This window comes from Falco biarmicus, chromosome 2, assembly GCF_023638135.1.
Source record: "Falco biarmicus isolate bFalBia1 chromosome 2, bFalBia1.pri, whole genome shotgun sequence".
In the NCBI taxonomy this organism is placed as follows: Eukaryota; Metazoa; Chordata; class Aves; order Falconiformes; family Falconidae; genus Falco; species Falco biarmicus.
The window spans coordinates 102,938,854-102,951,253 of record NC_079289.1 but is presented as its reverse complement, the minus strand read 5'-3'; the positions used below and the strand labels follow the sequence as shown (position 1 = coordinate 102,951,253).

The window sequence follows — 12,400 nt, the reverse complement described above, 5'->3', positions numbered from 1 at the left end:
CTTTACAACCCAGATTTTCAAACAACATGCCTGCTTCTACCGGGATGCTTGCTGGTGTGTTTCTGAACAGGTAAGAGTGCCTGGTGCTGAGGATGTAAGAGCACCAAGCCCCCTGTAAAGCTGCACAAAACCCAATCAAAGCAGCGACAAGGCGGATCTGGATGCCTTTGATGGCCAGGCTGTGCCCAGGAGCATGGGAAAGGCTGTGAGGAGCACACTGACAGCTGACCACAACCTGCTCTCTCAAGCTAATGCTAAAAAGGGCAATGCTAATGAAGAATGGTTAAGAAGCCCCATCAGTTACACTCATCCGCCAGGCACTGGACTACTAATTTGATTTAGAAAATCTCTACTGGGAAAAGATTTCTGACAACAGTTTTATCGGAAAGAAGCAACTGAGGTCTGGTGGTTGGAGAACAAAGCCAGGCAGAAATAAGTCTGGAAATCCAGACCAGAAATAAGCCACCCACTTTCAGTAATAAGTGCAATTAAGTATTTGAACAACTTATGCACAGATATGCTGACTGGCCCCCAAACATCCTTGAAAACATCCTGCTTTGGCATCTCCTTCTGAAACCCAGCCAGTGAACAGGTGTGAAAATAAGGGGTAAAATGGCTGTTTTCTCCCTCCCAGCTTGCTGCTGGCACTGGTCCATGCCCAGCGCATGTCAGAGCTGGCTGAGCCTGCGCAAAGCCAGCCCTAAGGACTCAGCCTACCTACCGCTCCTGGGACATTTACTTGGCTGCTTGTGGCTGAAGAGTCCAAAACATGGACTAACAGAGCCTATAAAGACAAGTATGGCCTTCTGTCAGAAAAAATACATGCATGTTGGTACTGACTTAAAGAAAAAAAGTCCCCTGTACAGTAATGGTGGTACACTCAGGGATCACATCTGAAGCAGCAACAGTTCTGAGGCTTGGCGTCTCCACCTTCCATGTCCAGTCTCTTAGCTTCCAAAATTTTGTTAAACTAGATGAATGCTCCTAAAGTGGATTAAAAAGCATGTTGTTTAAAAATGTCTACTAGTTTAACTGAATGAGATTCCAGGCACAGGTGATGTGAAGAGACTTAACAGATGAAAGAGAACCCAGTGTTCCAGTGGGATGGTCTTTCCTTTCTTAATAGTTGGGTTATCTCATTGGCTTTACTACCCATCAAGGCTCAAATACTTTGTCATAAAAGATTGCATTCAGTTTCTGTAATATTTCATAACTTGCATTAACAGTCAAAGAATAATTACAGGTCAGTGTAGCAACCTTGGTCTGAAAATATAATTAAGTGTACTGACATAGAGAAATCACATGTTTAGAAGTTACATTCCTTCTTCAACTTTACTTGCAAAGACTGATCCTATCTTCCTTTGATAGGCTATAATTTAAATAGTTGGTATGGCATCAAAACAACAGGCAGCTTGAAAGACAGTTTAGTAAATCCCTCACAGAGACTTCTTGGTAAGCAAAAACCCCCACATACCATACTCATATTATTCCTTATCTATTGCCTTAACTGAAGTTGATACTTGGCATCTAAACTAGATTTAAGTTAGATTTTCTCATATAAGAATTCTTCTGTGTAAGAACTTCCAAGATACATTTCCTGACCATGCATAGCTAGAAATTGGCAATCATGCTTTCACTGCATCTCCATCAGTGCAACCTCCTTCTCACCAGCCCCAACAAACGCAATTTTGCCTTGCTCATATCCATCCATTTGACACTCCCCTCAGCCTTTAATTGCTCAGATCAATCCCCTTGGAGTTCTTTTATTCATTGTATGCTTGGGAGGAGGTCCCCAAAACAAACTTTTCTCAAGCATCTTTGCAATACTCTGCTTCAAGTTCATTCTCTTTTGATTTGTCACCATAAGTTTAAATATTTATGAGGGAAAAACCCCATTAAATTATTTACTTTTTACATCAAATGAAAATAAATACAAGACAGAAGTATTCTCTTGAGCATGCCTCCTCCCAAGATGGTAAACAAGAGTTATCAAGTTCCACAGAGGGAAAATCAAACCAAATCAAACCAACAACAAAATAAAAAACCCCAATAAAACAAAACAACCCCCCCCAAAAGAGAACTGTGATTAGATCCAACAAAACAAATTACAGCAAAAACAGTGTCTACTGTAACACATTACATTAATAAAATTTACAGTGCTTGAAATTATCAATGGTCAAAATCTTGTATATGAAAACATTTGTATAATTTTCCTTTTGAATCCTAAACTGCACTCAATTGCTTATGAAAAGTCCCAGTCCAACACTAGCTCCAGGTGTGGTTCAAGGGTGAAATGTAAGTGTGAATTTGTATTGATGAAGAAACTGTGGATCACTTGCATCCACTAAGGGCAATAGTCAAAATAAAAAATTTAAATAGATGATACTGGAAGTCATCCTGTTACTTCTCCTAGGCACTGAATGGTAAGTGCTAAGCACTCACAATAAGTGAAGAACTGCAAAAGTGTGTTTTTCTTAATATTTCATCTATGCTATTCAAATTTGGCCTCAGCTTCACCAAGATGCAAAATTCACCCAGTTTTCATGCCAGAGAAAATAAAATTCAGCAGATACGGGCAATTCATGCTGGAGATGGTGGGAGAGGGACACATTTATTAAGTAAAGTCTTGAGAGGTAATGTCCCCTTTACTGCTAATTTGGGAAGCAGTAAGACAACTGAATATAAAGAGCCTTTGTGATGAAGCAACAGGTTGTCCCAGTGTGACTGGCTTAGTGAATTTGTATAACAACTTGAGTTTTTTATGAATTCAAATAAAAGATTTCGTACTTATTACATGAAATGCTTTCTTGCAACATCACTACTTACAAAGGCAGATTTTTAGAATTTAAAATGGTAGAATTTAAAATACAGAAGCCTCGTGCTATCTCCTGTAGTGCTGTGACAGATTAGTATTGTAGCTAGTTGCTGTGATTAATATTTTCCAGCACTAAAGGCACTGTCAAAAAAAAACAAACAAAAAGCATTCCTGGCATGAAGCAACTTGCAAGCCCTGCTGCTTTTATAGGCAGATGGCTGCCAACTCCCCCATAAAGCTCACAAGCAGTGAAAGGGCAGTATCACCCAGTCCAGATGAACCTGCTCTAGACATGGCCTGACTTCCATCTTTGAGCCTCCTACTTGACCTGAAGCTCACAGAGTCTCTGAAATTGTACAGATAAAACAAGCAATCACCTGTTAAATGAAACAAATGATTAATATGTGCTACCTAACTAAAAATTGAGTATACTTTACCATTCTGCTTAGAATGTACTACAGGTTTTTAATGCCTTAGACATGCTCTGGAAGTTGGCATGCAAGTTTAGCTGCCAAAACATTTCACTTCATGCTACCTAGGCTGGTATCAAGATCCCAAACAAGGAACAAATGGATAAAGGAAATCACTAACAATCAGAGTATTAAAAAAGTACATACTGCTATTGGCAGGAACTCCAAACAGAAATTAAACTAGATACTGCAAAAAGCTGTATGTCATGAATTTTCCCCTCACTGAAAAGCATGACCTGGAAACACATTAAGAGCCATCTCATCAGTTATCAGCGACAGAGGGGTACTAATCTGCATGCAAGCTGAAGTCAGCCTCTATAAAAAGCAGTAAGAGTGGGTCCCCCATACTGGTCTTGTGCACAATATTTTAATCTGTATTTAAGAGGGTGTGAAATCCCACGTATATTATGAAATTGTAGCTTTTAGTATGTTCCTTTTCGTATGTTCCATTTGAAATTGAAATAATGTCATTTAAACATCACCAAAAGATCTAGCAAGTCTGTAAGTTTACAACATTTAGTCTAGAGAAGAAATACTGTTCTAAAATCACCCAGAAATCTGTGATTGTGCTCTAAAATGATAAAAAAATAAAACAATGCATGTTAACATTTAACCTTACAACTAGGTTTCTGGGCTTTATGTAAGGAAGGAGGCAACTGACACCACTGAATCCTGTTGGCTACATCTGTTGCTAGCTGCAGGAGTTCAGTGCGATGATAGCCCCCCTATTTTATAAAAGACATTTTAATTATATGTCAGAGTTTTCAAAAACTGACTGTGCCACCAGAGTAGAGTTGACTCCTGGTTTAGATGCAGAACAAACGAAAACACGGCAGCATGAATTCCACTCTGCCCTGAACAGGTCACACTGCAGCTGCAGGAGCGGCGGGGAGAGCCGTCTTCTATACCACAGCTGACAGATAAAGCCCATTTCAGACAATGAATTTTCCCAGCTTTGAAGCTCCTTTTGTCCCCAAATTAAGACTTGAACATTAACGTAATTTCAAAATAGTACTTGTTAAAAAAATAAATATATTTTCTATAGATTTAAGGATGTTTAACAAGCAACAATTAAGAGAGTGAAAAAAACTGTACAATAGATTATTCTTCAGTATCACAGTAAGACAGAAATCATTCTTTCGATAATGGCAATTTATCATCTTCTGCTTATTCTTGTCAATACATAACCATTCTGAGGTCATTAAATCTGAATTAACTGCCTGATAGAACCTAATGACTTCCAAGGAGCCATTATGGCCAGTCACACAGTAGAAGTTTGAGTGCCTATATTGAATAGAAACTGTAGACAGTATTGAACACCCTTATTAAAAATCAACAGAGAGCAAGTATGTGGTCTGGCACGCTGAAGGAATTGGTAACAAGATCCTTGAAGCTTTCTACTTCTAGGACAATTATATAGCAATTCCCATGTAGCTGGATGATGAATGAAAAAATTCGACAGTTAGCTCCTACCTAACAGACAAATCATTTTTGTCACACCTCACAGCATCGATCAGATTTGTGGATAGCAAAAAGAGTCTAACGCCCTGCATGACAGGACAGACCCACTCTTTCAGATCAAGGCAAAGAGACTTCAGAAAGGAAGCAGAATAAAAAATCTTGGGTTTTTTTTTTTTTTCTGTAGACAATGTGTTCAGGTATTAGTATTCAGTATTCATACTTTCAGTATTCGTAGTATACAAGTACTTGTGACAACAGAACATCCTCAGGTTTTGGTTCAGTCCAATTTCAATGTATTATGAGAAAACCAAACTCATATTGCACCCTTTCATCCTTTGCCCACTATTCAAGAGAAACCCAACTGCTGTCCGTAAAAACTAATTTGTCCTGCAAAGCAAACTACAGCTAGACAAAGGAAAGATGTGCTTTTAGCATCCATCTTGTCTCCTGCCTAAGAGAGGCTCACTGTTTTTTTATAGGACACAAGTGAGCAACAATAACACGAGCTATTTGAGATAACTCATATTGGAGAGAAAAAGAATACAGAATGAAGTAAATAACCATGGCAGGGTGCAGGGGTGTGGTGACAGTTTATTAAATTGATTACTACTTAGGAAAAAGCCTTTGTCTTTAATTAGGGATCCCTTAACTTGGACGGTGAGCTCAGGGAGCACAAGGACAACTTTAATAAGCAGGTGGTGTTCGTCTTGAGCCCCCTGAACAAGCAAGATATGAGCAGGAACATTCAGACAATAAATATTTTGTGCAGCTGTGGCTTGATGGTAACTCCACCACACTTGGGCATCTGGCCAATGTCCCTGGCATGCGTGAACCTTGTGAATCATGAGATATTGCATGCCTGCACTTAGCCTAAACTTAAAATGCATACACTGTAAACTATTTTGTTTTCTCGCTGAGTATAAAGGCGAGCAAGATCTGGGACTGGGCCAGAAGCCTCACCTACGGGTGGACACACCACACAGGAATTTTCCCAGTTACCAAGAAGCATGGTGCCAGCTCCAATGAGGCTTCCCAGCCGAAGTGTGGGCCTGGATAAGGTGTTAATTGGCGATGTATCCTTTTCTTAGTCTCTGTAACGCTTTGCAGTAATGATCTGATGCTTTGTTCCTAATGGTCTTTTATCCTATTGTGCATAATAACTAGTATTGCTACCTTTTATCATACTGCATGCTATTTTTCCTTTATAGTGTAATAAAATAAACTGCATTTATTATATTTGATTTGGAATTCATTTTTGCTTGGTATCCAGTCAATCAGCAAAAGAGGGGGAAGGTGCAAAGATTAAACAGAAAGACTAAGTTAAGGGTGAAGGGGCAGGGGTGAAGACAGGACAAAACAGGGGTGGCCTAGATGGAAACTCTTCTCCAAGTTTTTCTTTTTTTCTGTGGGATTCAGGTGAGGGTGGAATCTGCACTACAGCCAGGTAAAAAAAGCCAAGCAACTAATTCAGCAACATTAGAAGGGTATCAAAACCAAGATCTCACTTAAGTGCTAGAACATAATGTATTCAGCACTTTAAATATTTTTCATTACCATTTCTATTCAGCAAAATGATGGAACAATAAGGAGAAACAGCATGGTGATACTGAAACAGCAGATGAAACCAGAGGAAAACAAAGTTATTTTATTAACAGAAATAACAGGTGTATAGCTCAGGGTATAGAACACACTGAAATAGCATAAAAATACAGGAACTAACTATGTAACTAAAGTAGTGTGGAAAGTGTACCCTAAGGACTCAAACCTTTGAGAAACTACTGAAGGGAAAAAAAAAAAAAACCAACCAAAAAACCTCACCCAACAAAAAGGCAGGAAAAAGCCCTCTGGGATATCTATTTTAAAAGATCAACTCTACTTTTCCTCATGGCCAGCTGTGCAAATGAAGCCAAGCAGCTCAACCTAACTTTAGTTTCCTTAAAGAAAAAATTACTCAAGACTGAAAATTGGGAATCCCAAAGTAAACCGAGGTGTCTATGGAAAGAACAGAAAAGGTAATGTTCTTGGCATTGTTTTATTGAACTGAACATAGGGAAAAATACCAAACCAAACCCAGCTTCTACAAGATAGTCCAACAAGCCTGGGAGATTCCTCTCTATGTATTATATCTGAATGTACCTAATGAATATCATATATAGCAAATGTTGACGTTATTTCTTATTTCATTTCTGATTCCACATGCTGTGAGAGAATAGCCAGTCTTAAAAGAGAAGATCATTTATTCTCACAAACAGCATGAGCTGAACAACTTTGGCTGCCAAGAGACAGGTCTGAAGACGACAGACAATCTGATTTCCAAATTTCATTCAATCCATAGTATTCTTTTCCAAGATCCTGGCCGAGGTCACCCCTTGTAGCAGAAGATTTCCTGCAAAAAGGTCACTAGGTTGATTGGAAGTATAATACAGAAAACTCAACTGTATTGCTCTTATATATGCTTTCACCTACAACCTGTATATGAAAGGCAAAACCACTGCATTATTGAAGTAACATCCCTCCAGATTTTACTGTGTAAGGATAATCCTCATCAAGTCTGTTTTGTGATGTGACTGCTCTTTTAGTCAGCAATACCATTCTGTCTGTGTAATAATTTTGCAGCACTATGAAAGCCAGAAATGAAACACTCCAGATTTGAAGTACTGAGTGAGTAACTACAGCTCTGTATGCAAGATACACGATCTTTGGAGATCTTTGAGTCTGCACATAGTCCCATTGCAGAACTGGGACAAAGAAACATCCATATGGCTCAGCTTCAAGGGCAGGAGCCAAAAGCAAGCTGTAAAAACGGGATGTTTAACAAAACTGCAATCCTTCAAAAGTCAAGATCTACTACAAGTCCTTATTCATGCTGTCGTCCAGCCTTCATAAAAATATTGTAATTTTTTTAGTAACACTGACCAAGGCAGTAATAATCCTCAGTTCCTACCAGGTATGTGAAAAGGCTGACTTCTTCCAACAAGAACCAGAGTATGCAGCTTTTAGAAACTCTTATACTGACCATTAAATAAGATGCTCAGCACAAAAGGCCAACAGCTATTCTTCATTTAATCCTACTTTGTTGGACATGAAATGTAAGGATGAAGCCCGCCCCCCCCCCGGCTTTTTTTTTTTTTATTTCTGGGGAAATAAACAGGTTCTCTCACAAGAGGTGTACTTTCAGAGGTAGACGACCTTCATTTGCCTTGTATGGACCAAGACAAATGCCTGCAGTATCCAAAGTTCTATGCAGGTAAAGAATGTTGAGTTGTGTCATTTTCCCTTGCTGAGGCTACTTAGATGCAAAGTAGTAAAAAGTTCAGTTTTTCACCTGTTTGCCATTACCAGTTTTGATGGTCACCATCTTGCCTGGGATCAAATAACCACTTATGCGTGATACTCACCCACATGTGACTGAAAAAGGTAACCATCCTTTACAAATTCTCTATTGGCCATAATAGTAAGGAATGAACACAGCCTCATCTTGGCTACCCGAAAGTAAATGTGCAAGCGCTCAAGTGGCTTTTCTAGGCTTACCACTCAACATACCTCTCTCTGCAGTGTTTTTCCTATGCCTCTAATCTGCATAAGCCATTCATCTCAGTTTACTTTTCTTTCCTCCTTCCATGTCTACAATATCAACTGCTCATCAGTATCACATACCTTGTATATTTCACTGCTTAAATATTTCTTCTTTAAAACTACCTTTTTTCTTTTCCTACTGCTGTCCTAGTTTAACTTGTTACAAAGTCCCAGTTTTTCTTGCCTGTCATAGGGCATGCAGAGACAAACCACATTTTGCATCTCTGGAGACATCTTGCCTAACACAGCAATGCAATGGTTCAAAATTTCATTCTATTGCATAGTTCTTCTCTCTCTTCACTACATCTTCTGTTTTATTGCAGAAGGTGATCACTGTCCATGAGGTATCCTTCTCACTTGCCTTGTGGTAGACTTTCTCCGCATCCCTCCATGGCGTTTTGCCATGAACAGCTTGAAAAGATGCCGAGATTAAATGCAGCTGGAGCACCAGAGCAGCAATCCTGCTTCCACAACTGCATTTGCTCCTGCTCCAATAAAATACGGGTCAGCTCCTCTGCTCCATGACACACATAGCACACTTTATGAGGGCTCTGCCTGCATTTGCGTGTATTTTTAAGCCTTTCTCTTACTGCAAACATTTTTAGGCGCCGCCTGGAAAATATTTTACTAAAAGGAGCCTTAATGTGCTGCTTCTGTTCTGCTCCTCCATACTCTGTGAGCAGTCAGGGCAGTCAGGTATGTACTCACTCTTTAACGTGTCAGATGTAAATGGCAGCTAATACTCTCCCTCAAGAGTACGTGCTGGCAAGGCAGATGGGAAGGGAGCATACAGGAGGCTCCTCCTGAGCTCAAACCCAGCTGATAAATCCAGCATCTGATTTATCAGCTTCAATACTCTGTAATGGAGTAAGCCTTCCTTCTCAAACCAAAAATCACAGTGCAAACACTCTTTCTTCAGGGAAAATGATCATTAAAAATACATGGTTCGTTCTAAGTGGGAGCTGATTTACATCCATGCGTATCACAGCCCTTAGGGAAACCTGAAAAACCTGATTGTCATTTCTCCCCTTTTCTTTGCAAACACATACAAAGTCTTCACTCAAACTAAAACCAATCAAACAAACAGAAAAAATACCTGGAAATAAAAATTCTGTTCTTCTAATGAGCTTATATTACTTTGATTAAAAAAAGGTCAGAAATAATACATGAAAAACCACTGGAAACACTATGAGCTATTTTTAAACTTACCTGAGGTTTCCCTAAGGTTTGTGTTTTTTCCTGCACATGCATTGTAGGTGCACACACAGACACACACAAACATGTCAGTACGCTTCGACAGAAAATTAAGAGAAGGTGAGTGCGAAGGCCTCATCTAAGGAAGTGTTAGGCTTTCAGCTACCTACTTGCAGACTCCCCATCTACAGCACCACGCAGTCACCCACTACCATGCTGGGTTAGCAAGAGGCTAATGAGGATCTAAGCGGTGAGCAGAGGTGTCGGACAGACCGCGGCCGGGGGTTAGTGTGAGCCCAGGCTCGCTCCCACGCGGTGGGAGCCAGGGAGGCGTGGAGGGGCACTTACTGACGCTGCCACAGACCGCCATGCAGTACTCCTCTGAGTCAAAGTTGTTCCGGTTCCCGCCGCAGCCGCCGTAAAAGAAGGGCGCACACTTTCCTTCGGCCACGTCAAAGTACCAGCGGGAGATCATCGCGCGGCAGGGACCAGTCTCGGCTTGCTCAGAGCACACCTCTAGTCACAGGAGACCCGGAGGAACCACATTTAGCATGTAAATGGTAGCGTCTCGGTTTCCTAATTAGGTGCCTCTCAACATCCACACACGCAAGGGAGGAAGGAGGTGCACCAAGGAGGTGTTTCAGGGAACGGGAAACCCTTCCCTGGAAAACCACCCCGGAGACAACAAAGGTAAATTTTGAGCTGACAGATTCACGCCACTAAGTCTCCTTAGCCTGCCTGTACTTCTGTGGTTTTAGCTACTTTATCTGCACACACTGCGGGGTGCTGCCCCGAAACAAGCTCCAGTGTGGTGGCAGTGGAACAAGCGTGAGGTTTCATCTGCCTCCAGGCCAGAGGGGTACAAACACTGACCGTCTGCGGGGTCTGCCAATGGCCCCAGGCAGATTCCTGCCCAAGCAGACTACCCAGTACCTGTCCAGAAGGGCAACATCTGAAAGCAGAAAGAGACACATTTTCTCTTATTGGGTTTTTTTTTTTGTTTTTTTTTTTTTTTTAGCTATATACTACCTCCTCCCTGCCCAAACTGAGGTGGTTTCCCATCTTATACAAAAGAAAAAACAAAATTGAAATATGAGTTATAGAAGAAAACAATTATCTTCAGACACCTACTTATATAGTCACTGCCGAAGAAACCCGCCCTTGCAAGCTGCCCAGCACAGAGTTTCTAATTCATAGTTCAAGGGCTCACACATATGAAATTACTGCCATAGTTTTAACCCATCCATGGGAGGAAATCTCATCCCCAGTCAATATATAGGGAAAAAATTTAAATGGTTTGTGTTTGTGTTCACTGTGAGCTGCCACAGTCTCTGCCTACATCCTGCAACACATGAAAACCTGAGGGAAGAACCAAACCACAAAAATTAAAGGAAGACAAAGCAAATTCTGCCTGCAATTTGGAGTTCAGCCAATTACACATGTAAATGTATAGCCCTTTACCAATAATGTTCCAAACAGACAAAAACAGTTTTATCTTTCAATGTGCTGCATAAGTCATTTCAAATCTACATAATATTAAACACCAATACACCCCTCATTTGCTTTCATCCCACGCACTCCATCGGCAGACAAACCGGTATGTTCAACGACAGGCTTCTAAATTCTCTGCATATATTTGAATTTTGTGGAAGGCAGATCCCTAAGGGTTGAAAGGTATGAAGAAATATCAGTGCATTAGCACTGAGAATCCCCCGCATGCTCATCAGCTCTCAGATGTTGGCTACAAAGAATCCTGTTTTTCAGAGTCTCTCCTGATCCATCACTTCACTCTCCCCGGGAGCACCGCTCTTTATAAATAGGTTTTATTCCACTTGTCATTGGCAGTCAGTATATACCCACATTTCCTTAAATATATAATACAGGTAGAATTTTACATGGGTTTAACATTCACATATCGGATCCATAAATAAAGTCAAGAATCAATTTTAGGGAGCATACATTTGATCTAGGAGGAACAGATCCAAGCATACGCAACCATCAGGGATGTGCTACAAATGTCACAGTTCTGGGGGAAGCAATTAGGGGCAAAGGAACACCAGGTGGTTTTTTTTTAACTTTAGAGAAAAAACAAGTATATTTAATTGTACAACACATTAATTACAATTAACTGTATACTACCATACGATTAATTATAGACCACATTTAGTATACAAGCACTTCTATTTATTTTAAAAACAAATCCAGCCCTGCCATCCACGTATACAGTCAAATCTCCACACAAATCCAACTCTGCACAGCCTTGGAAGAGCTGCCAAATGTCAATTAGAGATGAATAGTGACTCTTTATGTTAGAGAGACAGGTATAATCAAGAGAAATTTTGCTGACAGGAAATGTCATTTCAAAAGACACAAAGATCTCAACAACTCAGTCTTCCTTAGTTAATGTTGACTACAGGCTGACCTCTACCCACACAGTAAGCTCCTTCTAGGTTTCCCTCAAAATGCTATTTCTGCTGTAACATCTGACTTATTTTTTTGCGCTGTTAAGCGCTATCGGGATGGGAACGGTTCACATATTTATGAAATTTCCTATTGTTACCTCTCTCCAGAAATAGCAGCAGAGATTTTTTTTTTTTTTTTTGTATGTGCAAAAGCAAAGCTAATTGTCCATCAAATAACTGATGCTAATGATAACAAGGAATTGGCTCTTTGGAAACCAAAGTCATACATACACATGAAGATACACTTGAACAAGCATTCAGGAAAACCACAGGGCAACATATTAAAAAGAGCAAACCTGAAGCTCTGCAGCCCAGCGTTGTGGCCAGACACCTGCCTCCTGCCTGATCTGTCATCTCCCATCAGGCCGGTGGTGACAGTGCAGGGCAGTGGAGGGACATCCTTCCCTCCAGCCTGTACAGCC

At 40.4% G+C, this 12,400-nt stretch overlaps 1 protein-coding gene across 2 annotated transcripts in view; it reads right to left on the bottom strand.

Moving 5' to 3' along the window:
• Positions 1–12,400, bottom strand: part of APP (amyloid beta precursor protein) — a 229,353-nt gene that overhangs the window by 75,074 nt on the left and 141,879 nt on the right. Inside the window, exon 7 of one of the 2 annotated variants that reach the window (XM_056327035.1) lies at positions 9,865–10,032. The exons of the other annotated variant lie outside the window; for it this stretch is intronic. Within the exon in view, the coding sequence (XP_056183010.1) occupies positions 9,865–10,032 (168 nt within the window). The remainder of the gene's footprint in view (positions 1–9,864; positions 10,033–12,400) is intronic. 2 annotated transcript variants of the gene reach the window in all.